Here is a 25,432-nt window from a genome sequence, read left to right as displayed (position 1 = left end):
CATTGATTTAGTAGTTTTTAATGATTTTTCTGGATGTATGTATATAATATATATCTATATATATGATTTGTTTGTTATGTTTTATTGTGGGTTTTTTCTTACATCGAATCTAACACTAAAAACAGACACATTTCGTTTAAATTTTTCTCCTTCCTCTGCCACTTGCATTATACACATATTCATATGTATATATAGGTGTATATATACATATACGTTACTTTCGATATTTTTGTAAACATTTAGTTTGGGTTTTGTATGTGTTAAAAATGCTTCTAAAAATTGTTTACCATATTGTTTTTTGCCTTCCGCCTCCCTTTCACTTATTTCCACCATTCTTTTTATTTTTTTTCTTTATTTTTTTTTTTGTTATTTTTTATTGTACACACTACACACATAATATATTTTTTTTTTAGTTTTTAAATTTTTAATTTTCAAAAATTTGTTTTTTATATTTGTTCACATTCATTTAGCTTAGCTTTCTCTATATATTGTTTGTGTGTGTTTTTTGTTTTAATAGTTTTTACTGTGTTTTTCCTGGAGTATGGTTGTTGTGGGGGGGTAGGGAGTGGGATCGGGGTAGGTTTACATAATACTGAAAATACGACTAGACATTCATAGTATATAAATACGATTTGTTTAATTTACTTTACCATTTTGTTACACATAATTTATTTAAATATATATATACTTTTATTTACTTTTATTTATATTTATATATATATATATACTTTCGTGGGCTTTATGTTGTTGTTCAGATTGAAATTGTTCGGTTTCGGTTTTATTCCTTTACTCCTCAATATTTCTCGAAAATGCTTTAAAAAGTCGTGTTTTTCCTTGGGTTTCTCTTATTTTATATCATGTTTTTTTTTGTTTTTGTTTTGTTTTTTTGTCAAATTTTTCTTTTTTTTTTTAACAAATTCGTAAATCAAGAAAAAAATTGGCTCTTCTGCTTGATTTTGTGCCTAACAAATCCATTTCCTCCATTAAAAATAATTCTTTTCTATTATAACATTCTCTTGCTTTCGTTTTTCATTTGTTTTTGTTTGTTTTCTAAGAATTTTGAGTTGCAAAATTACACACAGGGGCGGGGGAAGGGGTGGGGACGACACATAGAAATATATAAATAAATATATGCGGCTATATATTCAATCTATATAAAGTTGCCAAAAATTTCTATTCCATTTCGAATCGAAAAATCATTTTTAATTGGAATTATTCTTGATTTGTCTTCCCAATTCTTTTTAACTATTTTTATCTTTGCTTTTGTTTGCTTTTTAGGTACATTTATGTTAAAAAAAACAACAAAAAACAAAAACTATGACATTTAATGTATTTCTGTGTATGTGTGTTTGTGTGTGTGTGTGTGTGTGTGTGTGGACCAGGATCGCTTCAAGAGAGGTGGCGAATATGTTTTGGGCCCAGGCCTGGCCCTATTCTACCCTCCCCCGTCTTGGGTCCTAATATATAGACATATCTATTCATACATCACTATACATCTATATACCCGTATCTAAGTGTACGTGTGTTTAAGAACCAACAATTTTTTGCCTACGGAAAACATAATTTGTTTCACAAAGAAAAATAATCATATATCATATTTTTGCCAGATCTCTGTGGAAGTTCTGCGAATACGTATACAAATATATATATACGTCTGTTTTGTGTTGTTGGACTGTTGAAGCTGTCTGTTTTCTCCTCTACTCCCGGCCTAAGTTCTACCCAAACTCTTCCATACTTGCTCTTTCCTACCCTACAGCTGCTGTTAAACGATACCTCTACCACCGATGAATTCCGAATTTTCCCGTCGCTTATTTTTAGTCACAGAATACGCTTCCCTATCATGCATTCTCACATTCGGGAACATCTCAAAATCCTTTTCTACTTCGCGGATGGAAGGCAACGATTATCTAGGACATGTCGCTGTCTCTGTCGCTGGAAAATGTGTCGTGTAACAGCAGCCTAACAATAAGTTCAGTGTGACGTATGTCTATGTGTGTTAGTTTTTCTCTGTGTATGTGTGTGTGTGTGTGTGTGTGTGTGTATATGCCTATAAAGTTTACAATATTTTCTTTTTTTTGTATATTTTCTTATCGTTTTTTTGTTTGTTTATTTTTATTGCAGAAAATTTGGCGACCAAGCCGTGTGACGGGCCTGGTTTACACTTAAAAAAATATTTCACTTTATTTGCTTTCCATCTATCCAATCGCCTCTTCTCTTCTGAATTTTCCCCTAAGTGTACGTGTTTCTCTCGTTTTTCTTATGATTAGGTAAGGTTTTCTTGCCTTCACGTTTTCTTTTCAATATAATACAAAAAATTTGTTTTGTTGCTGTGTGCGCAGTCGTTGAGATTTTAAATGTTAAAAGTTACATCATTTGTTTTTTGTTTTTTGTTTTTGTTTTTTTCTTTGTTGCTTTCGGTTTTCTTGTTGTTTTTGTTGTTGTGGTGCAAAATTTGTTTGCTGTTTCATTTGTTTGGGTGTTTGTCGATCGTTTTCCTTTTTGTTGTTTGGTATATAAAATAGTTTTTCTTTTGTTTTGTAACTCTATTTCATTTTTCAAATGTACAAAAATGTATAACTTTTTTTTTTTGTTTTGTTTTAATTTTAAATTGCTTCTGTTTCATTAGTTCAACTGAGATTTGTTACGGGGTCGGGGGCGGGGGCAGGGGGCCGGGCTACTGGGAGGACTCACTACTACTTTTTCTTTCCTTCTTCTTCTCTGGGTCTTAAATTTTCTTTTCAGAATGCTGGCGGCAAATGAGGGGCTTAGCCGAAGGCTTGGGGGCAGTGCTCACATTTCTTAGGCGTTTTCCCGACACTCTTTGTTGTCTCTCATTCTGATTTCTTGCTGGCAATCTTCCAGCAAAGAATGCAATGTAAACGGGTAGGGGAGGTCTAGGGGTAGGTCTAGCGGTTATCGGTTGATATCGTCAATCGCCGATTACGATTGGCAATTTGTACATAAATCGAACAGCATTCGAACGGACTCGAACCCCTGTTTCGACGTGCGTGCGGAAGACAAATCCATAAAGTTAGGTTTCAAAATGTAAAACGTATTATTTTTTGCGCGCATTTGTTTTTGTTTTGTTTCTTTTCCTTTGAGCTTTTCTCTATACGTACATGTCTATGTGTTTTGTGTGTGTGTGTGTACTTAATGATCTTGTTAATATATTTCTTTTAGTAACAAACAAAATGGCAAGCAACAACAATTACCAATATTAATCATTTTTGTTTATATGATGCGCAAAAAAGCAACAGCGTAAAATGCACGAAATTAAAGTGGGCGTGGTAGGTGGGGGACAAATTTGTATCGTCTACTCGAAAACTAACACAAATTCCAAAACAAACAAAATTAAATTCTTCAGCTACATTTTAAAATTGTTGGCTAATTTGTTTGTTATATGTATATACTTTATATATTTGTAATTAATTTATATCGATTTATTATGAATTTTTGTTTTTATTTTTGTTAACATTAAATGCTTTTGATAGAAGTTTATGTTAAATGTACTCCTCTTATTGCATCCTCATCTTCCAATCCCATGTACATCGTCCAACATATATATACATATACATATATATATGTTGCGTTCTGTTTGCTTTTCGTTTTTTTTTTTTTGTTTTTTAATTATTTTTAATTGTTTGTCTCTCTGCAAACGAAGGAGGAGGAAATACAAGCGAGTACACAAAAAAATGAGTGTAAATGCAAATTAAAGTTGTTAACGCTAAAGATCTATCTATGTATATGTGGAGGGTATGTGTGTGTGTGTGTGTTTTATATGTTTTTACAAGCAGTGTCGTCTGTTAGGGTAAAGCTAGGGCTAAAAGCATGCTCTTCCAGTTTATGAGACAAAACACAAATGGTTGGGGCCTTACGCTTACAGTTACATATATAATGCAAATCATAAAGAATATACATGTGTGTGTGTTTGTGTGAATCCGTAGAACTTAGAAACTAGTTAAGGTTTCGTCTGAGAGGGGGGGTGGGGGTTTGCGGGGGGGAGTAGAGACGGGGGCAAGCGAGAGATTGCACATTAGAACAGTTTTAAAGGTAGCGGCGCTGTTACACAAAGCAGCGGCACAAATCGAGCATTGAATTCTTAACCAAATTATAAACAACAACAAAAATATCTAATTACAATAAAAACTAAATACTTATGTATTAGGATGTGTGTATGTGGTTTAAAATAAAAAAATTCAATGGATTCTCGAATAGAAGGACCAACAAATACTGCGCTTTAGGTAAGTTAAAAAAAATAAAATTGTTAATCAGAAGTGCACATTCATTACAAATATACGAGATAGATCATTTTGCTTTCTTTTTTTTTTTTTTGAGCAAAATACTGTACAATCTTTTTAGAAGTCACAAAAAAGTGAATGGAGAGATCTTTCCATATAGAGCTGGCCGCCAGCACAAGCCACACCACCCTATAATCTATATGTTTTATATGTAAAATAATCATACGATTTCCTCAAGCTTTCTTTGCCATTAAACAGGAACTACATTTCTTTCGTTTTGGGTTGCACACATTAAAACCAAAATTGAGTGGAAGCGAGAGATCAAATGCAAAAACTAATTAAACTTAAGATTAAATCGTATACAAAATGATATATATAACTGCTATATAGTATTATTACTATATCTGGCGGATCAGTGTGCTGGACGCTAGCCGTATATAGAGAGATTTCTCCAAAAAAAAAAAACCCCTTTTTAATAATAGAAATTATTGTTTTGTAACTTTGTTCTTGGCTGAGGCGAGGAGTGGGTGGGTTTGGGGGGAGGATCAGGTCTCGTTTACACTACACATCATTGAGGAAGAAGAGCAGTGGTTTTTCGTGGAAGGAGTACTCTATACTCAAAACATCAGAGAATGGGACAGTGACAGCAGAGACAGACAGAGATAGAAAGAGAGAGACGGATATATATTTCGTGAGCGACTTAGAGTGAGAGGGCAATATGCACAAAAAACTACAACAGAGGTAGACAGACAGAGACAGAGATTGGAAAAATGACGACACACAGGATAGAGGGTGTTTGGGGGGCGTCGGCGAAAAGAAGGTAAAACAGAGGAAGAGAGAGAGAGAGGGAGAGGGAGAGAGAGTATATCAAAATTCTACACTCTACACATATCTAGACTTAAGATCACGTTAAGATCATCACGAGCGCAACACAGAAATAGCAAATTATCTAGAGGTGTGTGTGGCATATATATATATATATATATATATATATATATATACATACACACATATATCTATGCATGTATATCTATGTTGTTTGTGTGGGGGTGGTGTGTGTGTGATTGATTGTGTTTAAACGGTGCCACAGAAGAGGTGACCAGGGATAGAGAGAGAGAGAGAGAGATATATATATATCTATCGTATATGATGTACATATATCCAAACAATTGTCTTGCCAAAATGTGCGTATGCATGTCCAGGTATATCCTGTACCCTTCCATTCCTGTCGCTCCTCTCTGGCTGCCCGACAATTGCGACGACGCTCACTCTCAATTGTATATGAAATTTGCAGCATCGCATAGGGCATCGCTGTCATCGTCGAATTTACCATTCATGGCATAGGAACTGGTGCCGGTGCCATAGACCCATTCCTTTTTGATAAAGTCCCCATCTGTGGTCGATGACGATGTATTATGCAGTCCACCCAACGAGCTATGGTCCAGCCGAAAGTCATCATCATCATCCGGATAGAGTTGCACGGGTATGCTATCGGGTATCGAATGCGGCTCAAACAGGTTCCCATACGGCGGTAGCGAGTGATTCAAATCGACATGATGATCGACCAGATCGCCATCAAAGTTCGATATGCGAAACTTTGAGCTGGGCGGCGATTGTGGTGAATGTGGGGCGGCCGAGTCCTCGAACATCACCTCCTCCTTGATGAACATATCGTTGGAGTTGTCGCCGGAGCCGGAGGAGTAGAGATTCGGTTCCACCTTGATGGCCGCCGTTGCCAGGGACGGTGATGATTTCTCATCGTCATCGTCATCATCGAAATGATGATTGTGATGATGATGATGATGATGATGATGATGGAGCTGCTGCTGTTGCTGCTGATGCTGTTGATGATGTGAATGATGGTGCTGCTGATGCTGGTGGTGGTGGGGGCTGGCGGACATCGACGACTGTTGACCATGGCGCTGCAACTGCAATTGAGCGGCTGCTGTGGCTGCATCTTCGTCCTCATCGTCATCGTCGTCATCATCCATGTCTGCGAGATGACGACGTCGGTGGTGGTTTCGGTGGTTATTGCGCTGCTGCGTTCCAGCTCCTGACCCACGCTGCTGCTGCTGTTGACTCTGACTCTGGCTCTGGCTGTTGCTATGCTGTTGCTGCTGATGCTGTATATGATGATGACTGCGTGTGCTCCGTATGATAGTGGAACCGGCCAGGGCGGCCGCCGCCGCTGCCGAGGATGCTATCGATAGGGGTACACCCGTGGCCTTGGACACCAGCACAGTGGTGGAGGAGCCAGACGTTGACGACGATGACTGTGGCGATTGAGCGGGCGAACCAACTGTGAACAAATAGTAGAAAGAACAACATTTAATTACGCTCTCTGAAAGCCTCCAAGGGGGCTTCCCACTCACCTCCTGCACCTCCTGTATGCTGTTGCTGCACCACACTGGCCAAAGCGGAGCTCAGCGTGCCGCTGCCACTGCCACTCGTTGAGTGATGAATGATGGGCGTCTTGCGTATCAATTGCTGTGTACCATTGCTAACGATGGCGTTCCCGCTGCCATTGCTGCTGCTGCTGCCGCTGCTGCTGGTGCCTGCACCGCTCTGGATGACCTGCGTATGGAGTACAGCCCCCTGATCGGGTCCGTTCTGTTGATGATGCTGCCCCTGCCCCGCGCCTGCATGTTGCTGTTGCTGCTGCTGCTGCTGCTGCATGTAGTTCTTGATGACAATCGTCCGTGAGGACGTGGACATTAGATACTGCGACGATGCTGTAGGCGGCACCTGCTGCTGCTGCTGCTGCAGCATAGATGGTGAATGCGAGGAGCTGATGCTGGCTGCGGATGAGGAGGAGTGCGGCTGATTGTGTAGCGAGGCATTCGAGGACTCATTGGATGAATCCTCACCGGTGGTCAAGCGATTGGTGGTTGAGTTGACAATATGCGAGGAAGAGTTCACATCCTCGTCCCCACTGAGGCCAGAATGGTCGTCCAATTCCATTTGCTGTTGTTGCTGTTGCTGCTGCTGCTGCTGCTGCTGTTGTTGTTGGTGGTGGTTGTGGTGGTGGTGAGAGTGGTGCTGCTGTTGCAGCTGATTGTTGTTGCTGGTGCTGGCCATATCCAGATCGCTTGGCGGCTCCAGTTTGACAATCGTTGTGGCCGTACCGGTTGTCGCACTGTTGCTGTTGCTCGAGTTGCTGCCGCTGCTGCCGGTGTGGGTTTGGGTGGTGCTAGTTGTGGTGGTATTGGTATTATTGGTGATGCTCCCCCCGTTCTGGCTGCTGGCACTGGCACTGGCATTGGCATTGGCACTGGCACTGGCACTGCTGGCCTTTGCCTGCTGCGTGGCTACTGCCGTCGGCTGGTCCCTGAGATGGACCTGCATGTGCGTTTGCAGCGAGGATTGTGTGTGGAGCTTCTTCTTGCATATTTTGCACTCAAAGGGAAAGTCGCCCGTGTGGGTGCGGGCATGGATCTTCAGGTTGTAGCGCTGGCCAAAGCCCTTGCCGCAGACATCGCACCTGAAAAGGGAAGAGGGCGGCACAAAAAAGCGGTTAACAATTGCAATTACAGAAAACAAAACAAAGAGCTACTTACTTGTGCAGCTTGACCCCCGAGTGGAGCTTCGAGTGGCCGCGCAGCGAGGCCAGGGCACTGAACACCTTGCCACAGATCTCGCAGGTGAGGTTCACGTTCTCGTTGTGGATCTTCTTGTGCACCTTGAAGTACTCGAAGCTCATGAACTCCTTGTGGCACACCTCGCACTTGTACTTGTGCCGCTCCGACTGCTGGCCCGTGTGCACCCGCATATGCTTGATGAAGTTCGGCCGGAAGCGTACCACCCGGCCGCAGATCTGGCATTCGTACGGCTTGCATCGCAGGCAATGCTTCTCGTAGTTCTTGAGCGACTTCAGTACCATGTTGCAGATGGCGCACTTCATGTTGTTGGCGTGCCCGCTGCGATGGATGTCGAACAGCTCCTTCGACTCGAACTTCTCCACACACTCCATGCACTGGTAGCTGCTCGATGAGCTGGCGGTGGCCCCCGTGCTGCTGGCCCCACTGCTACCGCTACTGCTGCATGGGGAAGAGCTGGATGCTGGCGATGGTTGTTGATGCTTCACGGGATGGGATGATAGCTGTGGCTGCTGCTGCGGCTGCTGAGGCTGCTGAGGCTGCTGCGGCTGCTGTTGCGACTGCGGCTGCTGGTGCGGCTGCGGCTGCTGTGATTGCAATTGTGCCTGCTGCTGCTGTTGGTTTATGGCCATCTGCTGCTGCTGCTGCTGTTGTTGCTGCTGCTGCTGTTCGGGTGGGGGCTGCTGTTGTTGAGGCGTTGGGCTCTGGGCCTGCAGGATCAATTGGGTGGCGGGTAGGGCCGCCGCCTGTTGCACCACATTCAGCACCGTCATCGGACTCCGGCTGATCACGGCCGCTCCTGGCATTCGTACATAGGTGGTGCCGGCGGACAGACCGCCGACAGCATTGCTGATATACACGGGACGGCGCTGCAGCTGGACGAGTGCCGCCTCAGTGACGGGCACAGTCATAGTGCGGGTACTCGAGGCGCTCATTAGACCCCCGGCGGGCAGCTGCACCAACTGCTGGGCGCCTGCCCCGCCCGCTTGCGTCGTTTGCAGTTGATATTCCAATTGGGCCTGGACCTGGGCCTGAGCTTGGGCTCGTGCTTGGGCTTGAGCCTGGGCCTGTTGCTGCCGCTGGAGATGGGCTACCGACATGTTCTCATCTTCGTCCTCCTCCTCATCGTCATCGTCTTCGGGCATATCGTCGTCCTCCACCTCGATCTTGACGCGAGTCTGAAGGTGCGGATGCTGCTGCGCGGTCGTCTCTGGTTCCTCGTCGGCTTCGGCCGCCTGGGCCTCCTCCTCGATATCCTGAAGATTCTCATCGTTCAGCTCGGGATCCTCTTCCTCCTCGTCCAGCTCCTCCTCCTTGATGTCGCTGGCGGCCAGTACTGTTGCCATGCTGCTGTTACCGGTCGACTGGATGATAACGCGCCGGCCATTTAGCAGATGCTGTTGCTGCTGTTGGATCATCAGGTGGTGATGCTCCTCCAGGTGATTGTTGTTGTTGCTGCTGTTGCTGGTGGTGGTGTAGGTGGAAACGGAAGCGCTGTTGGTCGCCGTTGCGGTTGCTGCAGCGGTTGTTGTTGTCGGTGGGTGGTTATTCTCGAGCTTCGCCGCTGTTCCACTTCCAGCTCCTACTACCAGCTGATGATGTGGTTGCAGATGCGGCTGTTGCTGCTGCGGCTGGTGGTGGTGCTGCTGCGTCTGCTGCTGCTGCTGCGACGGCTGGTGGTGCTGATGCTGCTGCTGCTGCTGATGGTGGTGGTGATGGTGGTGCCGGTGGTGGTGGTGGTGCTGTTGATGGTCATCATCCTGCTCCATGGGAGCATCTTGTAGTATAAATTCGATTTGTTGCGATAATGCGCTATCATTTATGGCAATCAGTCCGTCCATGTCCTTTGAGGTGGCTGCTGCAGCGGCAGCGGCTGCGGCGGAGGCAGAGGAGAATAGTGATGGCAGAGCAGTGATACTGCTGTTGGTGTTTGTGCGTATGATGCTTGCTGCATTTGTTGCACTGCTTGCCATGGTATTATCCCCCAGTCCTCCTGCTATGAGAGTGGGTGGAGGTGGAGATGGAGCTGCTGGTTGTTCGGTGATAAGAGTGTGTGTTTGAGAGGGTGTTGATGTGGGTGTGGGTGAGGGTGGAGGGCGGGGGCGCAAACTGCCGGTTCTCCTGCTTCTTCTTCCTAGCTCCACTGCTTCTTGCACTGCACCTCTTCCTGCACCTTTTCTTATATTCCTATTCATGCACTGCTTTGTATTTCTCACTCCGTTAGCTGCACTGCTTTATTTCGGATGCTCTACTGCTGTTTCTTATTCTTCTTCTTCCTCTTCTTTAGTTCCTTTAGCTGCTTCTTCTTTGTTGTTACTGGTGCGGCACCTGGCTGGTGCTTCCTTCTTAGTTGCTCTGTTTCTGTGATTTACTTTGAATTCTTGTTAATTTTTGATTCGCGTTTTTGGTTCGCTTTTCCAAAGAATTTTTAACAAAATTTTCCATTTCCTTGTCATGCGGTTTTCGGTGCTTCCCGTGCGTCGGCGGCATCGGCGGCTGCTACGTCGTCGTCGATGTTGGACGCGGTTGCTGCTGCTGCTGCTTCTGCTGCTTGATTTCGCTCATTTGCTTTCATTATGTTTTCTTGTTGTATATTGTTGTTGGCCGCCTTTCGTTTTGTTTGCTACAACAATACTACACTACATGCTACATGCACGCACACACGCGGCACATGCACTCACACAGGCACAGGTCCGGCCGCTGCGCTACGGCTCCCACTTCTGCTTCTCCTTTCTTCTGTTATTTACTGCTTTATTGTTATTATTATTATTGATTTCCTCTCGTTTTTATTGTTGCTTATTCCTTCTGCTGCTGCTTCTGCTTCTCCTTTCCTTGTTCTCCACTTTTTTGTGCAATTGATTCTACTGCAATTTTTGGATACAAAAGAAAACACAAACACATTAATTAATAAATTGGGAATTAATATATATATAATAAATTCGTTTTACAGAATCGTTCCTAGCACATTAACAAATATGCATATCCCCCCCTCGCATACACACGCACACATGCACGCGAATGTAACAAAAACAAAAAATTAATTTTAGCTTTTCCCCCCACCGCACACACACACACACACATGCTAGTTTTCCCACTTTTAATCCACATTTTGTTCGGTTCTTTCGGTTCTCTTTCACACTTTTTTTTTTGACCTTTTTGTTCGTTTTTAATAGTTTTCCTTTCGCCTTCACATTCTGCTCTTTCGCTTCGTTTCGGTCTTCCTCTTCTTCTCCTTTGCGCCTTTTAGCGCCTTGTTCTTTGCCTTTCACACACACCAGCACACACCATACACACACACACATATATATATATATATATTTATATAGATATATATGTACGAGCACACAGAGAACGAACCCGTGAAAACTTGTGGAAAAAAATTAACTTTTTGTTTCTCTTTTCGAATTTTCCTTTGGGGGAAAATGATTCTTTTTTGCGACGCAGCGCACGAACACTGGGAACAGCAACAACAACTACGACGACGGCGACGCGACAATTAGCGGCGGCTGCGCTGCTTTTGATTCCGCTGCGACTGCGGCTGCTGCGGTGCTACTGCTTCTTTTTGCCTTTATGCTCCCCCGCGAGTGAATTTTTTTCGGCTTTGCCTGGTGGCCCGATGCCGCTCTTATTGAGAGAGCACCTCACCCTCTTACATTTTCGCAGTAATTTACACTTTTTAACCAACCGCACGCTTTTGCACCCAGCTTCGGAAGGTGTCTTTTATTTCTTTTTTTTTTTTGCGATGTTCTTTCTGTTCAATAATAACAAAAATTGCTTCCCTGTGTGCGACCAGTGTGTTTGTGTGAGTGTAAGTTTTCCGTCTCCCTTCTTTCACACTGCGCGTGCAGGGTTGCATGCGGCTAGTGTTGGGCAACGCTCGCAAACGCGCCAATTTGCGCAATTTAAAAAAATCGTGGAATTGTATTTCCCGAGAAGCCGACGCCAGCAGCAGCCGGAAAGTGTTACACTCAATTATATTCCCCCTCCTTTCATTTACTTCTGTTCTAGAACCAATTCCAGGCAGTGTCCCAAAGTCCTATTCATATTTCGCCTTACTTATGCGCATTCCGACCCTTACTCACACCAACAAACACACACCCACACAGAGTCAGGCAGGATTGCGAGAGCTTGAAGCCCAAAAGTTTAATAGGACCCCAAAGGGGGGGAAAGCAGTGGTGATGTGATGTGATGTAGGTGAGAGCGGGAGGCAGAGCTGACCTAACAAGCGGCAGCGGAAATAGGCACAAAAGAAAGAGACCAGAGAGAGCGTGAGCGAGAGAGGCAAAGTGGTTGAACAAGCAGGAGAGCAAAGAGTGAGCACAGGGGGGCCGGGACAGGAAAGTGGAGAAGCCGTTTTATTTCGACAGTTTTTGAATTACTGCTCCCTTTACCCGCTGCTCCTGCCTTTTGGCTCCCCGTTAATGCCACTGCTTCATCCCGCAACCGAAACAACAAAGAGCTGGAGCTGGAGCTGACGGCAACGGCGGCAGGGGAGGCACAAGACGAATAAGAAGAACAGGGAGAGTGAGAACATCCAGCAAGAAATTTCCAGTGCGAAATGTCGACGCTTGGGGGTGAGAGTGGGCGTCTGGCTGAATGGGTGGGTGGTTATTGCTCAGTGATTTGCCTGGACAGTGGGAAGGGGCAATTTTGGGGGTTGAATATTTAGCTCCCGGGCTATGGGGACGCTCACACACACACGCGCATGGAGAGCAAAAAATAAAAAAGGGATAACAAAACAAGGGTTGGGACGGACGGACGGACGGATGTGAAGAAGCTCAAAATTTTGCGGCTACAAGTCTCCTTCAACAACCTGGAAACTGGTCAAAGCGCTTTCTCGTTTACTCCCACACAGGCAAGATAGGGACAGGAACAGGGATAGGGATAGGGATAAGCTAGTGGCAAGGTGTGGGGTGTGGGGAGTTGGGAGCACTACCATTGCACCCCAAAGTCGTTTCTGGTTTCATACATTTGTTGTTTGCCTTGCACAACTTCTTTCTTTCATTTCCGTTTTCTCATTGCACGCAACTGAAAACTGCTTTTGGAAATTGATAATTGTTTATTTATTTGGCGACATCATTCTGTTTTCATTTCGGCTGCGGCATTTGCTGCTTTGCTGCTTCTTAATTTCGTTCGCACATCACACACACAAACAACACACGAGCGAACGAGCGAGCGAGCACGAACGCACACACTCAAACTATGGCGTTTTAATGGATTTCCATTCTTATTTTTTTTTTAAACACTCACACTTAACATCACTTTTGATTTGCTGCTTCTGGACAGGGGATCGGGCGAGGGGCTGAGTGCGGAGGTGCAGGCGAAATAATCACGAATATTATGTGTCGCTGAATGAATTTGCTGGCGTTTTTCATTAAAACCAAGTTGCAAATTATTATTTATTTTTCTCGCTTGTCTGTGTGACCGCGGATTTATCGAAAAGATATACGGTCTGACCCACAGAAATATACCGTACTACGTCAGGAATTTCAAAATATGCCGTAAATATACTGACGAATTATTTGTAATCAAATTGCATCATATTCCCCGTTTTTGTTATTAGGTCAAATATTACTAGCCAGCTAAGATCCTCGGCTCCAAAATCATATATTTATCCGATCATTAAATCAATTTCCTACATGACTGATTAAATTGAAGTTTTCATCTTTATTGCATGGCTTATAAAATAAGGTTTAAGCAAAACCGGTCAACAACAATTTCCAGTAAATTAATTTCCTTACACGATAACTTCACGCTTACTACACACGTGCTACATATTAACTACATTTTCATGTAATTACCAAAGGCATCACCTGAAGGAAAAAGGAGTACGTTTCAAAAATGTTTGCCCTTTTTTTCATATAAGCCCCATGGAAGCGCCTCCGTTAACCACTTTTGGACATACCTTTTTCCCGACATTTTTGGAAAAATTGAGATTTTGATGTCAAACGATCAGGTCTGGAACGTGTTTCTAATTGGCATTTCAACACGGTTTCTACATTGGTGCATTGCACAAGGGGGTGAGTCCAGAACGCGTCTTAAAATATACTGAAAAATACTAGAAAACGCTATGAAAAGTATAAACACTTGCACGGTGTGTTAGACATGGTGGCAAGAAAATCACATAGTCCGATCAAAAATACGGTCTGACCCTCAGAAATATACTAAATACACCGTCTCATATTGAAAATATACCGTTTAAGAACCGAACTTAATCCCATCAATTGAAACAGATTTGCAACTTGAATTAGACAGCAGAACTCATTTGCGACGTCAAAATATAAACAAAAGTATATAACATACCGTAAACGATCACTCTGGCTTGTGCTATCGCCGAAACAGTATCGATAGGCAGTAAACGTCAATACATTTCCATTGTTGGACAATCGCGTATTTCTTTAAGCACCAGAAATTATTTGTTTAAATGTTCATAAAATAGCACCGACTTTACTTTTACGCAACCATATAATTTTATCATGATCGTATTTTGTCATGGCTCTTAGTTACTATTACCAAAAAGCGTTGCGATAATAATTTGTCAGCGATATGTTTAGTTCTTGCTCTCGCCACCAGAGGACGCCAGGCCATTCAGCTAGTTCCTGGCTGGCTGGTTCCACCATCGCGCGCCTATAAATAATTTTGAATTTAAATTTTTTTGTTTTTTTCGCCAGTTGTAAAAAGTTTTTTATTTCATATTATATCTGCATAGATGTATGTAAAACCTTTGCAATTTTCGCCTAAAACTACACAATAAACTTAACATAGCGCATTTTATTCTTCCCCAAAATATAAATTTAAAAAAAAATTAACAGCAAAAATAAGATAATTTTTTTTTAGCTGCTCTTTGTTTTTATTGTTGAAACGCTTCCGTAAGAACTAAAAACTTTTATTATGAAAGACTCAAAAGCAATATTTATTTTGTTGGCTGCGAAGCGTTTAAACAATTCTCAATTTCATGCAAAAATATCGAATTTTTACCGATTTTGTTCTTGTTTTTTTTTTTATGGGGATTTTTCATTTCTTGTTTTTATAGTTTCTAATTATAAATAAAAGCTAGGTATTAAATTAGTGTTTTAAAAATTAGGAAAAAAAATGATTTTGTTTGCAGAAAAACACATGCATTTCCGAGGGCAAAATCTCATCTTTCGTTGGGTAAAAAGCAAAAAATAAAAAAATAATGAAGCCACACAAAAAAAAGATTGTCGTTCTTTTTTTCTGTTTTTTGCCAAGCGATTCGATTCGAGTTGTGATCATTGATTATAAGACGTAGTATGATAGTGCCCCCCAAGGGGAGGAAAGTAGGGCGGGGCTAGGGTAGCGTAGGGGAGAGTTTCAGCATAATCACAGAACTGGAGAGAGAGAGAGAGAGAGAGGTGGTGGATAGGTGCCTGGGTTCGGTTCTCTGGGGCTTCCACTAATTAAAATGATTTGCGCTAAATAAAATTAATAGTCCAAAGGGGGAATCAGAATCAGAGGCGAATTCTGCAGGGGTATTCCGCGAAAAGGGTGTCCAGGGGGGGAGGAGAAGAGACTGCTGCTGCTTATGCTGCTGTCAATTTACTTGGCACGATCGTGCTTGGCAGGCTCCACCTGCTTGGCAAACTCGCTCATCACATCCTTGTAGATGACGGGATCGAGATTGCGGCCCAGCATGTAGATGAGCCACCAGTCACCAATGTCCAGCTTCCCGGACAGCGAGCGACAAATCTCCATGGGTATCATCCGGTTGCGGGCATTCAGCAGGCGCGGCCGGAACTTGGGCATAAAGATGATGCAGGCGCTGTTGGAATTCAACCGGCAATTAGAATTACATTGAGTTACAGTCTAGAGAGTGCGCGACATACCGGAAGACCATCAGGCCGAGCAGCAGGACGAGCAGAATCCAAAACCAGAACCAGATGAACACATATGTCTTCTCGTTGACAATATTCAGGGGCAGGATGCAGAGGGAGTCGTGCTTCTGCAGCGACCCGGAGGCACCGTATTTGTGGAATGTGCACTTGGTCACACGGGGAAACACAAACACCATCGGATCGATGCGCTGCTCCTGCGGCACATCCGACAGCTGCATTATGTTCGTGCCGTACGAGAGGAACTCGCCGTCAAAGAACCGATTCATCAGATACATCTGCACCACGATGTTCACGCAGCAGAGCACCTCACAGGCCCAATATCTGATTGCGTACAGCTTGTGGCGCTGCAAGCGGATAGGACAGAGAGATATGCGTAAGATATATGTACGAGTGGCACGAGGAGTACTATTCTCCCGTTCTCACTTACCTTGACGTGCTTAATCAGATAGTCGAGCAGGGCATCCCGCTTGGCCTCCTTCTCCTCGCGGGTGCAGATCGTGATGTTCAGGCCCATCACGATCATGCGCATCAGGCCGCCCTCGAATTTGTTCCACAGGAATTTGGGCGTATAACAGGCCATGGCCTACAAAATACATAAATTAATCAGTCGAGCAAAAAAAGCCTTAAATTTAATATATTCCCCTTTGGAGACCTTCTGTAGATGCCCAATAATTGGGGAAATTAGTGGAGACAGTGTATTTCGGAATTGAATTGGTTGTCTTACATTTGGAGACTTGTGTAGAGTGGCAGAAATGCCTTACCATTAGCCTCTAAACACACAAAATAATACTAAAGTAAATACGTGGAAATGTTTGGAGACTATCTATCTATCTATTTATATTTACAAGAAAATCATTTCATTGTATTTCTTACTGTATTTCAATATTTGCTCATTGGCAAGACTTCTCTCCTCCCCCCCCCCGCAATGTTTGAGCACTGACTGTGTTGGAATGTGTGTTTTACAAACACTTTTTTTTATTGAAATCTGTCGAAGCAATTGACACATTGATGTTTCTGTTGTTGTGGCTGTGGCTATTGCTATTTAGCAAGTCATTAATTACATTCGGTATTTCACAAGTTGGAATACTTTTGCCGCCCAGTTCTGCTCGACTCGGCTCTGGACATGGCACAACAGGGCGCTCAAACATCTCTCCGCATTTGAGCAATACTTTGACCCAAGCCCCCAACCCTCCAGCCCCATCCCCAACCCAAAAGCAGCACTCCCCTATCTTTTTCCACGCATGGCACGCATTCAATTGAACTTAATTGGAGCGATTGCTCGCTGGCTGGCTGGCTGGCTCGCTCCCTCGAGTTGCGTTAAGTTTGGAGAAACGAGACCACGACGACACACGCAAACGATCGACAGCCGGCCATTGACGAGTGCGAGTACTCGTATGATCATTGCAGACCAGACTATTCACTCACCTGAAAGAAGAGCACAAAGCATACCCACTGGTAGTAGGTATAGTATTTCTTGGCATCCTCGTCTCCAAAATCATTGGACACACCGGGATGGGCCACCTCGCGACCAACCTGCAGGAAACAAACATAAAAACATTGTTTAACTTAGTAGTAGGTACAAAAATACAAAAGAAATCTCTACTATATCGTATTTGATCTCTGGATATTTTCTTCTCAGATCGATGCTCTTGAACTGCAAGTGATTTACGTAGAAAGCACTTCTGTCTGGCAGAGATTCACTTAGTTTGCTAAACTTTGTGGGGTAATTTGATACGCCAGAATAAATTTAAGGCCATCCAATGGTGTGGAGTCTGTACAATGTTTTCCACGAAATTCAAGAAATTTTTGGTCGTTTCCTGCCCATGCCCATGCCCATGAAATATGAGCCAAGTCTCCAGGGAACGAATCCCTGCGGGAATTCAATTTTGTTTTTTTTTTTTTGTATTTTTTCGCCTCTGTTTGCGATCGAATGTAGAAATCGGTGCGTGGCCCAAAGCGACCGAAGACGAAGAGACTACGCCCAGTTTATAATTGCTTTATAGGCCGGGCATAAATTATGTGTGTGTGTGTGTGTGTGTGTGTGTGTCCATATCATATCATACTCGTACCTCCAGCCAAGGGTCGGACGTGCTCCGCGTACAGAGTATACAGGGGGGGGGGGCAGATCGACAGACCTGGCATATCCACTCCCATGACAGAAAAGAGCTTTTGGCAGTCATCCAGGAGGAATCCTATCTATTGTGCTGGAAGCGGACAGGAAGTGCCATAAGGGATGAAGCGGAAATACTTGAGAAACTTTTAAAGAATTCAAAGAGCTTCCAAAAACTAAAGAGCTCTTTATTTACCATTAAAGGCAGGTTTTTTTTTGTTGAGATGATCAAAAAGCTTGGAAATTCTGTTTTTATTGAGATTGGAGACCAAAGAATTAATTTTGCGAAATTAAGGATTTGTGGAGAGTTTGTAGAGATTATCCTACAGCTAAACTATGCATTTTTAGATGCTTTTTGAGTGTGGATGACAATATATTCCTCTTTGGAGACTTTGTAGAGATAGTCGAATAGTGTAAAATCGTGAACCTGAAGTGGTTAAACAACAAACTGTGAAAAAATCAGTACTTTCAAATATTGGAGAGTAGTGGAGATAGTGTAGAGATTGTAGAGTTGATATGGAATTGTTTTTTTCAGCGAAACCATACATTTCCAGACAGTTTTGTTGTCTTAAAAACCCTTAGTAAAATTTGGAGACTTGTGTAGAGTGGGAAAGAAACCATTCAGATGAATCGGTTGGGTACAAAATCAACCATTGGCGAGTGTTTGCAGACTTGTGGAGACTTTGGAGAGTTTTCATGGCAATACTTTACAGCTCTCTTTCAGCTTTTTGAAGGGCTTTAGGCACAATTGCAATTGTAGACTTATTTTGGAGAGTTCTTACCTGTCTGCGAAACGCATCCGGCATGGTGAACGTGCTGTGGATCCAGCAGAACGTGTTCACCACATGCGGGGGCACACCGTTCACGATGCAGCTGATCGGCTGGCCCACGTACTGGGTGGCGGTGATGATCAGGCTGCAGGTGAGCAGGAGCACCGTGGTGAATGAGTTGTGCAGCCGGAAGACGGCGTTGTCCGTCTGGATGTCCTGCCATTTGAGGTAGCTCTTCAGGCTACCCAATAGCTTATACATCTTGCCACAGTTTGGATCTCAAATTTGAAAGGGGGCGGGCTGGCTGCCTGGCTGCCAGGCTATGTGGTAATTGAAGAAGGAAGGGTGGTGTCCTTTTTGCTGGAATTTGCTGTATTCCCCGCTCTGGGGTCGGGCAGTGTTGGCAAGTGAGCGAAAAAACAAAGGATGTTACGCAAGCGTTTCTTTCAATCGATTCTTGTTCCTTTTCTTGTAACTGCTCAGCGTTCGATGCATATCAACTGAAAGTAGATAAACAAATAGAGTAAATATTTGTAGTGTACGTGTGCGGTGCGGTGCGATATCTGCGAAGTACATTCCACTGATTGAAAATACAGTTGCAATCTCCAATTGAAGTTTTGCCGAAAAACGAGGAGTACTACGAAGCGAAGCCAACGAGCAAGAGGGCCCATGTGTACTCGCACTTTGGCATAAATCAACATCAACTAATAGAATCTTCAGACAGTTTCAATTTCAATTTCAATTAAAGACGTCTCTCTCTTTCTCTCTGTATCTCACTCTCTCACTCTCTCTCTGTCTCTCTTTGTCTCTCAGTGTTGCGTCCCATGTCTTTTTGTGGAAATTGATGCGCCATTTAAGTAACAACAATTGCCATATGCTCCACTTGCCATTTGCCACTGGGACCGCTCAGCTCCAATCCGGACCGCTTCGGTCTGGTTCTGTTGGGTCTCTACGGTCGGTGCCGCCTCTATCACGGGGGCATTGCACCTCGAGGCATGTTGGAGATTCCACCCATGCGATCTTTGTGCAACGCATTTGACCCAAGCGCCACTTGGAGACCCTCAATTATGCTAAATCGTTTCAAATTCTGTCTCTTTTGTCATCGATTCTTTTGCTCCAATAGGAAACTGATCAATTCTGATGATACCTACATATTGGCCTTTTATAACCTAAGTAGATTGATTTTCCAAGGGACTTTCAACTTTCGTTTAAAACAGGATTGCAAAACGATTTACAAGTGTGCTTAGGGTGAAGCAAAGCTTTAAACAGTGTTGCCTAACTCGCAGCAGTGTTGCGCAAGAGCTGCCTTCTGCTGACAGCCAGTGTTGCAGAATAATTCTCGCAATCGGCTGCTCTAAAAATACACTGCAATGAATGGTTTGTGGTATCAGTCGTATTTGCATTCTCTACGAATCTCTAATGCATGTTGTTGCACCACCCCATGCCCCCTCCAACACTTAACCACTTCCCTTTCGCACTACATACTTCCCACATAAATTCTGCCTCGTTGCCAGCACCTGACATCCTCTCCCTCTGCTGCACTACGCTTCGCTGACTTCCATGACTTTGGCAGGTTGCCCGCCCACAACCCACCGTCCCCCCACCGCCCCCCAACACAACACAGAACTATTCATTTTTCCTGTATAATATTTCTATATATACACTCAAACATTTTCATTGCCAAGGCCATGGGGAGACCAAACAGTTGATCACCGCAGAATTTCTCGACAATTTCTCCCCAACAAATTCCAATTTGTATATTCGCACATTTTTCGGGCTGTTTTATGGTTAGGTGTCAGGCTCGGCAATTGCCTGCATGAAGGCTATTTATGTACGTGCCTCAAATGCGATTCATTTTCTCGCCCCCCGTTCCTCACAGGAGGGGGAAGTCCGTCAAAGTCGTTTCAATGCATGTGCAGCAATCGTGTATCAGATATCATAATATTGAGGCACGTGTACCTTCACATCCAACATTACGACTGTTGATACAAACGCCCTGCTTGTGGATTGTAAGGGTATTTGGAAGGGTGTCAAGAATCCAAGTAGCGGGTATCCCATAGTCGTAATACTCAATTGTTTTTGCTGGCTTTTTTTTTCTGTGTGCCGCTGTCGCAGGCAGTGTTTTGAGTGCTTAACCTTAACATGAATGCTAGTCAAAAACAAAAACAGAAACAAACAAAAAGCAAGCAAACAAGTACAGAAAAACTGCAATCGTAATTGCAATTGCAATTGCTATTGCAATCGGCATCCGACTCTCAGTGGGAGTCTGTGTTGGAGCAGCGGCAGACAGAGGCCATAATTGCATCTGATTGTACACTCGTTTTGTTTTTGGCTCGATTCAGTTCTGTTCGGTTGGTTTTTGGTTAGCCAAAGAGCAGCTTTTGGGCCGCAAAAAGCGGAAGTGGCCCTCTCCGAATGTGTGTGCGCCTGTGCGACATGCTAGAGATGACAGAGACAGATATGCATCCATGACTCGGTGCACTCGAAAATAACGTTGATTCCCTGTCAAAATTTCCCATAAGCAAACGGACACGTTTTATTTTTAGTGATTCACCAGGTAACATTGAATCATACGATTCGTTAGACCCAATCGACATCGAATATTTTTGTAGAACCTAAGACTAGGTGGAATCTCTTTGGGTTCCGTCTCACGGTTCCATCTCTAGCTGTCTAGCCACAAACGTGGCAGCTGGCCAACCACGATTGCTGGCTTCTTCTGCTTTCAGCCACCAACTTTGCATGTGGCTCGAACAGGAGGCCGTGGAGGTGGAGGATCGTTAGAATTGGGAAACCAAAGAATAGCGTGCACATAATAGGGTGCAGGGTGCGGAGAGAGGCTCCGGTTCGGGTTCGGGTCTCTTCTGATTGGAGACACATGCTCAAACAATGAGCCGCCTCTGTGCCACATAAATTGACCATTTCCGTTGCTAGGGATGGGGCCGTAGGAGGGTGGGATGATGGAGAGGGGATCATCGTGCCATAGATGTCGCCGAACCTGTTCAGGTGAAGACTTCTAACACGACATCTAAAGGCAAGCCGATAGACGATCAGAATCAAGGCTTGAAACTGAAGAAAATGATGGCATGACGAAGATGAATAAACGAAGGTGGAAAACTGATTAGAAGAAGGAAAAGAATGAAGAGAACAATGGGAAAATAATTACTGGAAAACAATGATGAAGACAGACAGAAGTCCATGGGAGAAGAATGGTGTTAAAGAACAGAAAGAAGCATGTGATGGAAAGAGAAATGAGGAAATAATGACCAGGAGCAAAAAAAAAATATAAAAAGCTCAAAGGGCGCAGAACAAACACAGATGTTAGATATAGATCTACCCCATCTGGGACCCCCGTACACGTAGGTTGGCTCCCCAGCTCCTGGTAGATGATCGCTGTTCGGGTGCAGATTACACAACAACTCAAAGAGAGCTAGCTGGCGCGCGTGTGTCGTGCCTAATATCTTTGGGCTTAATCGAGAGCTTAAGCTTTAGCTTAGTTCAGCTTGAAAGCTTTCGCAATTAATCAAGAGAACATTGTATTGCGTTGCTCTCTCTTGTTCTGGTGGTACAGTGAATATTGAATGTGTGGAAGTGATGGAACTTACACCGAATTCCGTTGATTGATTATGATTGTCTCGCCACGCTCCTTCTCCTTAGGTGCTGCTTAGCTGTTCCTCCTCCTTCTACTGCTCTCGATCTCATCCACTGCTTGAGTGACGCTTTGCCAACTGCTTTCTGGGCTGTATTATCTCACTGCTTGATGTTTTTGTCACCAGCAGCTGTACTTGCATGAATGGGCGCTGTACTGTGTATGTGCATGTGTAAGTGTCGCGTTGGATTCCTTATGGCAGAAGCAAAATCAGCTGCCAGGTGGCAGCGGCGTCGACGTCGGCGTCTCAGAAATTTGCATACGGACCAACATACACATGAACAATCGCAGTGGAGACACACACATACACACACGCATGCACGCACGCACAGTGGGCAATTTAGAACAGGTTTTGGCAGAGCAGCATCACAAAATAAAATCTTTGCAGTTCTCCTTGGTGTTGCTTTTGTTGTTGTTGTTGTTGTTCTTGGCGGTGGTTTTGGTTTTGGTGGTGCGTTTTGGGGCGGTTTAAAGCGCGCGTCACGTTGCAGCCGCTGCAACTAAAAAATCAGAAAGAAACGAAACTTGAAAATGCCGCGCACATAAAAACTAAAACAAAAAACTGCAGCAGCAGCAGCAGCAGCAGCGGCGGCAGAACAGCAGCTGCCGCGGAGGAGTTGCTCCAGAAAGTTATCGCTCTCGCTCTCTCTCCTATTTTACACTGTCACCCAACAGACTGGAGACAGTCCAAGCCAAACAAACGCAAAATCAAACAAAATATATAGCAACAAAAGAACAAAAAAATAAAAACGTACGTAGAACAAAAAATATATGGGAGACAACGTCTCAAACACAGACCAGAATGGCAGGGCGGACGATACAGATGCGATGCAAACGCCGCAGAAGTGAAAATGATTTTGAGTGGTGTTGTTTGGGCCCGCTGCTCGGGAATGGAATGGCTTTTGTAGCAGCTGCTCGCTCTCCCTGCTGCCGAACCAGCGGCGTGTGCACTTAGGGTATCAAGAGAGGGTATCAAGGTTCCTCTATGAATTCAACCGAAATCTGTTGAGCGAGAGAGCCGAGAGAGATAACCTAAAGCGAGCTGGACTCAAACTCGCGCGCGAACCGCTCAGCGTTACGCGCTCACTCTCGCAGCTCGACTCGATGCTTAGCTTCAAAGCCGCGCTCTCTCGAGTGCGCTCTCTTGCGCTCATCTCACTTGGAGTGCGTTTTTGTTCCCATGCTGAGCGTGGTGCGTGTGGATTTTGAGCGAGAGAGACTGGGAGCGAGCGCGAGTGAGCGCTTGTACATATATTGGTTTATTTAAACGAATTAAGCCTTAAATTAAAGTGATCGCTTGGAATAAACTAAAATTGGAGCAACAATTGACGAGAAGATATTGTCTCCATTCCACAAAAAAAAAACCAAATCCACAGCTTTATTTTCTCTCTCAAGTTTGAGACTTAAGCTGTCGTTCGTCCCAAGATGTGTTTTGTATGCCGTTCAGCTTACATTTTCTTCTTCTTTTGCTTCTTTGGCTTCTTTTTTTTTCTCTTTCTTATTCTTTTTTGATTACTTGACTTCTTTTCTTGCTTGGCTGCTTTTCAAAGGGCACGTGCAGGGGAGGGGATCGGGTGGGGTTTCTGTTTCTTCTTTTTCGAATGCTTCGAATTAAATTTTGCTCACTTCTCGCTTTTCTTTTGGTTTTCTTTTCTCCCAAAATGGAAACGCACACATTTTTTGTGCGTTTGTCTTAAGTTAAGGTTTTCTCCATCTCCTTCTCATTCACCTTCTCCTATTCTTCTACCTTGATTATTCCGATAAAAGAATGCGGTAAGAGGCGGAAAAAACTTGAAATTATTTTTGTGTTCTCTCAGTGGGGGGAGTCGCTCAAGAAATGCTCTCTCTGCCATGCGGGTTCTTATAGAGGTGATCTCATTAGTATGAAGAATAGGACTACATTCTAGAACGTCAATCAAGTTTTACCAAAATTATGATATGGGGGGCTCAAGGTAAATGGTTCACAGCTCTGTGGATTCTGGTTACATCTTCGGAATTTACAATTTTTAGTAATTAAAAACTATGAAACAAAATTGGATTGATTCAAATCGTTTGAGTTTTATAAAAGTTTGGTTTAAAGCATAAAGAAATTACTCTCTTTTTATATTATTTGGATACCTCATCCTATCCAAACTTTCTTGTGGATTGGTACGATCAGATCTGGCAACGTAAGGCACAAGATGAGATTTTTTTTAGATTTTTCTATTCTGATAAATGCTTGCTCTCGCAAATATCAATCTCAATCTTCAAGATCATCCCACGGATAAGTGTGTTGCAATACCGACTGATATCGGATATGTTGGCTCGTGGAGCGTGTCAGTCAGCAAGTTAGCCACTGAGCCAGTTCGTCAATCGGTCTGCAGGGACCGAGTGCCAGAATTGCCACCCAATACGGCCGGGCTCTCGAATTACAATGACAGTGGCATAAGTGCCCGCTGTCTTTCTTATTTTTTTTGTTTATTTTTTACCAGTGCAACCGCTTTGGAGTCGTCGCAGGTTTTGTCTTACGATTCGGGGCCCTTAAAAAATCATTCGTCGCCCCCATCCCTATGCCATTCCCATAATATCATGCGGTGACTTCGTGCTCCTTTTTAATTTAAAAAATTTCTTGCCCTCTTTTTGGGCTTTTCGTCTTGACTTGGCCATAAACGAACAGCGCACTTTCGGACTTTAATCAAAAAGGTACCGAAAAGAAAAAATTAAATAAAATGTAAAAGTAAGAGAAGTATGAGGGAAAAAATGTTAAGTGCGTTGTCATTGCCGACACGAACAACTCCGACATGAGAAACGCGTAAATGGGGTCCGTACCCGACCCCGATCCAGAGCTCTGCTCCGAAACCAGACTTGGTTTCTTTCGGATGATATCGAAAATGGGCCTCAAACACACACACACACACAAAAACGGCTTCAGCACAAGGCATGCGCATAGACACAGATATTCCTACATATCACGCTCACGATCGTTGTACAGTGAATGCTCTCTCAGACGAGCGACCACGATTTGCATAGGTGTCCGCCGAAAGAGAGACAGTTTGAGGAAGGTGATGGTTTGAATCTCCTTTAGTCCAACATTACGCACGGATTTCCCATAAGTGAGCGGATATATCCGTTGTTTTCATTCGTATCCCCCTCTAAATTAGATATCTCGCAAAACTCTTTCGTTCCTGGCTATACTTTTTATTTTGTAGTATAATTATTAATCAAGTATAACATTTGTTA

At 43.8% G+C, this 25,432-nt stretch overlaps 2 protein-coding genes across 5 annotated transcripts; both read right to left on the bottom strand.

The window, feature by feature from the left end:
- Window positions 1-889: 889 nt before the first annotated feature.
- On the bottom strand, window positions 890-13,270 carry LOC108160452 (zinc finger protein 236). Of its 3 annotated transcripts, none has more exons than XM_017294586.2 (4): window positions 13,085-13,270; window positions 7,796-10,698; window positions 6,611-7,719; window positions 890-6,537 (listed from the first exon to the last, which is right to left on the bottom strand). In XM_017294586.2, exons 2-4 carry the CDS (start codon window positions 10,027-10,029, stop codon window positions 5,510-5,512), a joined length of 4,371 nt encoding a protein of 1,456 aa, XP_017150075.2. In that variant the 5' UTR covers window positions 10,030-10,698; window positions 13,085-13,270; the 3' UTR covers window positions 890-5,509. The 3 variants fall into 3 exon arrangements, with proteins under 3 accessions (XP_017150075.2, XP_017149993.2, XP_033241989.1); XM_017294504.2 differs by lacking the exon at window positions 13,085-13,270 and adding an exon at window positions 11,488-11,653; XM_033386098.1 differs by lacking the exon at window positions 13,085-13,270 and adding an exon at window positions 11,192-11,472.
- A 1,390-nt stretch (window positions 13,271-14,660) lies between these two features.
- Window positions 14,661-23,120, bottom strand: LOC108163786 (innexin inx1). Of its 2 annotated transcripts, none has more exons than XM_017299273.2 (7): window positions 23,012-23,120; window positions 22,170-22,713; window positions 18,580-19,067; window positions 17,113-17,220; window positions 16,115-16,270; window positions 15,679-16,031; window positions 14,661-15,614 (listed from the first exon to the last, which is right to left on the bottom strand). In XM_017299273.2, exons 3-7 carry the CDS (start codon window positions 18,826-18,828, stop codon window positions 15,392-15,394), a joined length of 1,089 nt encoding a protein of 362 aa, XP_017154762.1. In that variant the 5' UTR covers window positions 18,829-19,067; window positions 22,170-22,713; window positions 23,012-23,120; the 3' UTR covers window positions 14,661-15,391. The 2 variants fall into 2 exon arrangements, with proteins under 2 accessions (XP_017154762.1, XP_017154770.1); XM_017299281.2 differs by having other exon boundaries at window positions 22,969-23,111.
- Window positions 23,121-25,432: the final 2,312 nt, after the last annotated feature.

The sequence above is a fragment of the Drosophila miranda genome, chromosome XL (genome assembly GCF_003369915.1).
Source record: "Drosophila miranda strain MSH22 chromosome XL, D.miranda_PacBio2.1, whole genome shotgun sequence".
Classification (NCBI taxonomy): domain Eukaryota; kingdom Metazoa; phylum Arthropoda; class Insecta; order Diptera; family Drosophilidae; genus Drosophila; species Drosophila miranda.
The sequence above is the reverse complement of the archived record's forward strand: the minus strand, read 5'-3'. Positions and strand labels throughout refer to the sequence as shown.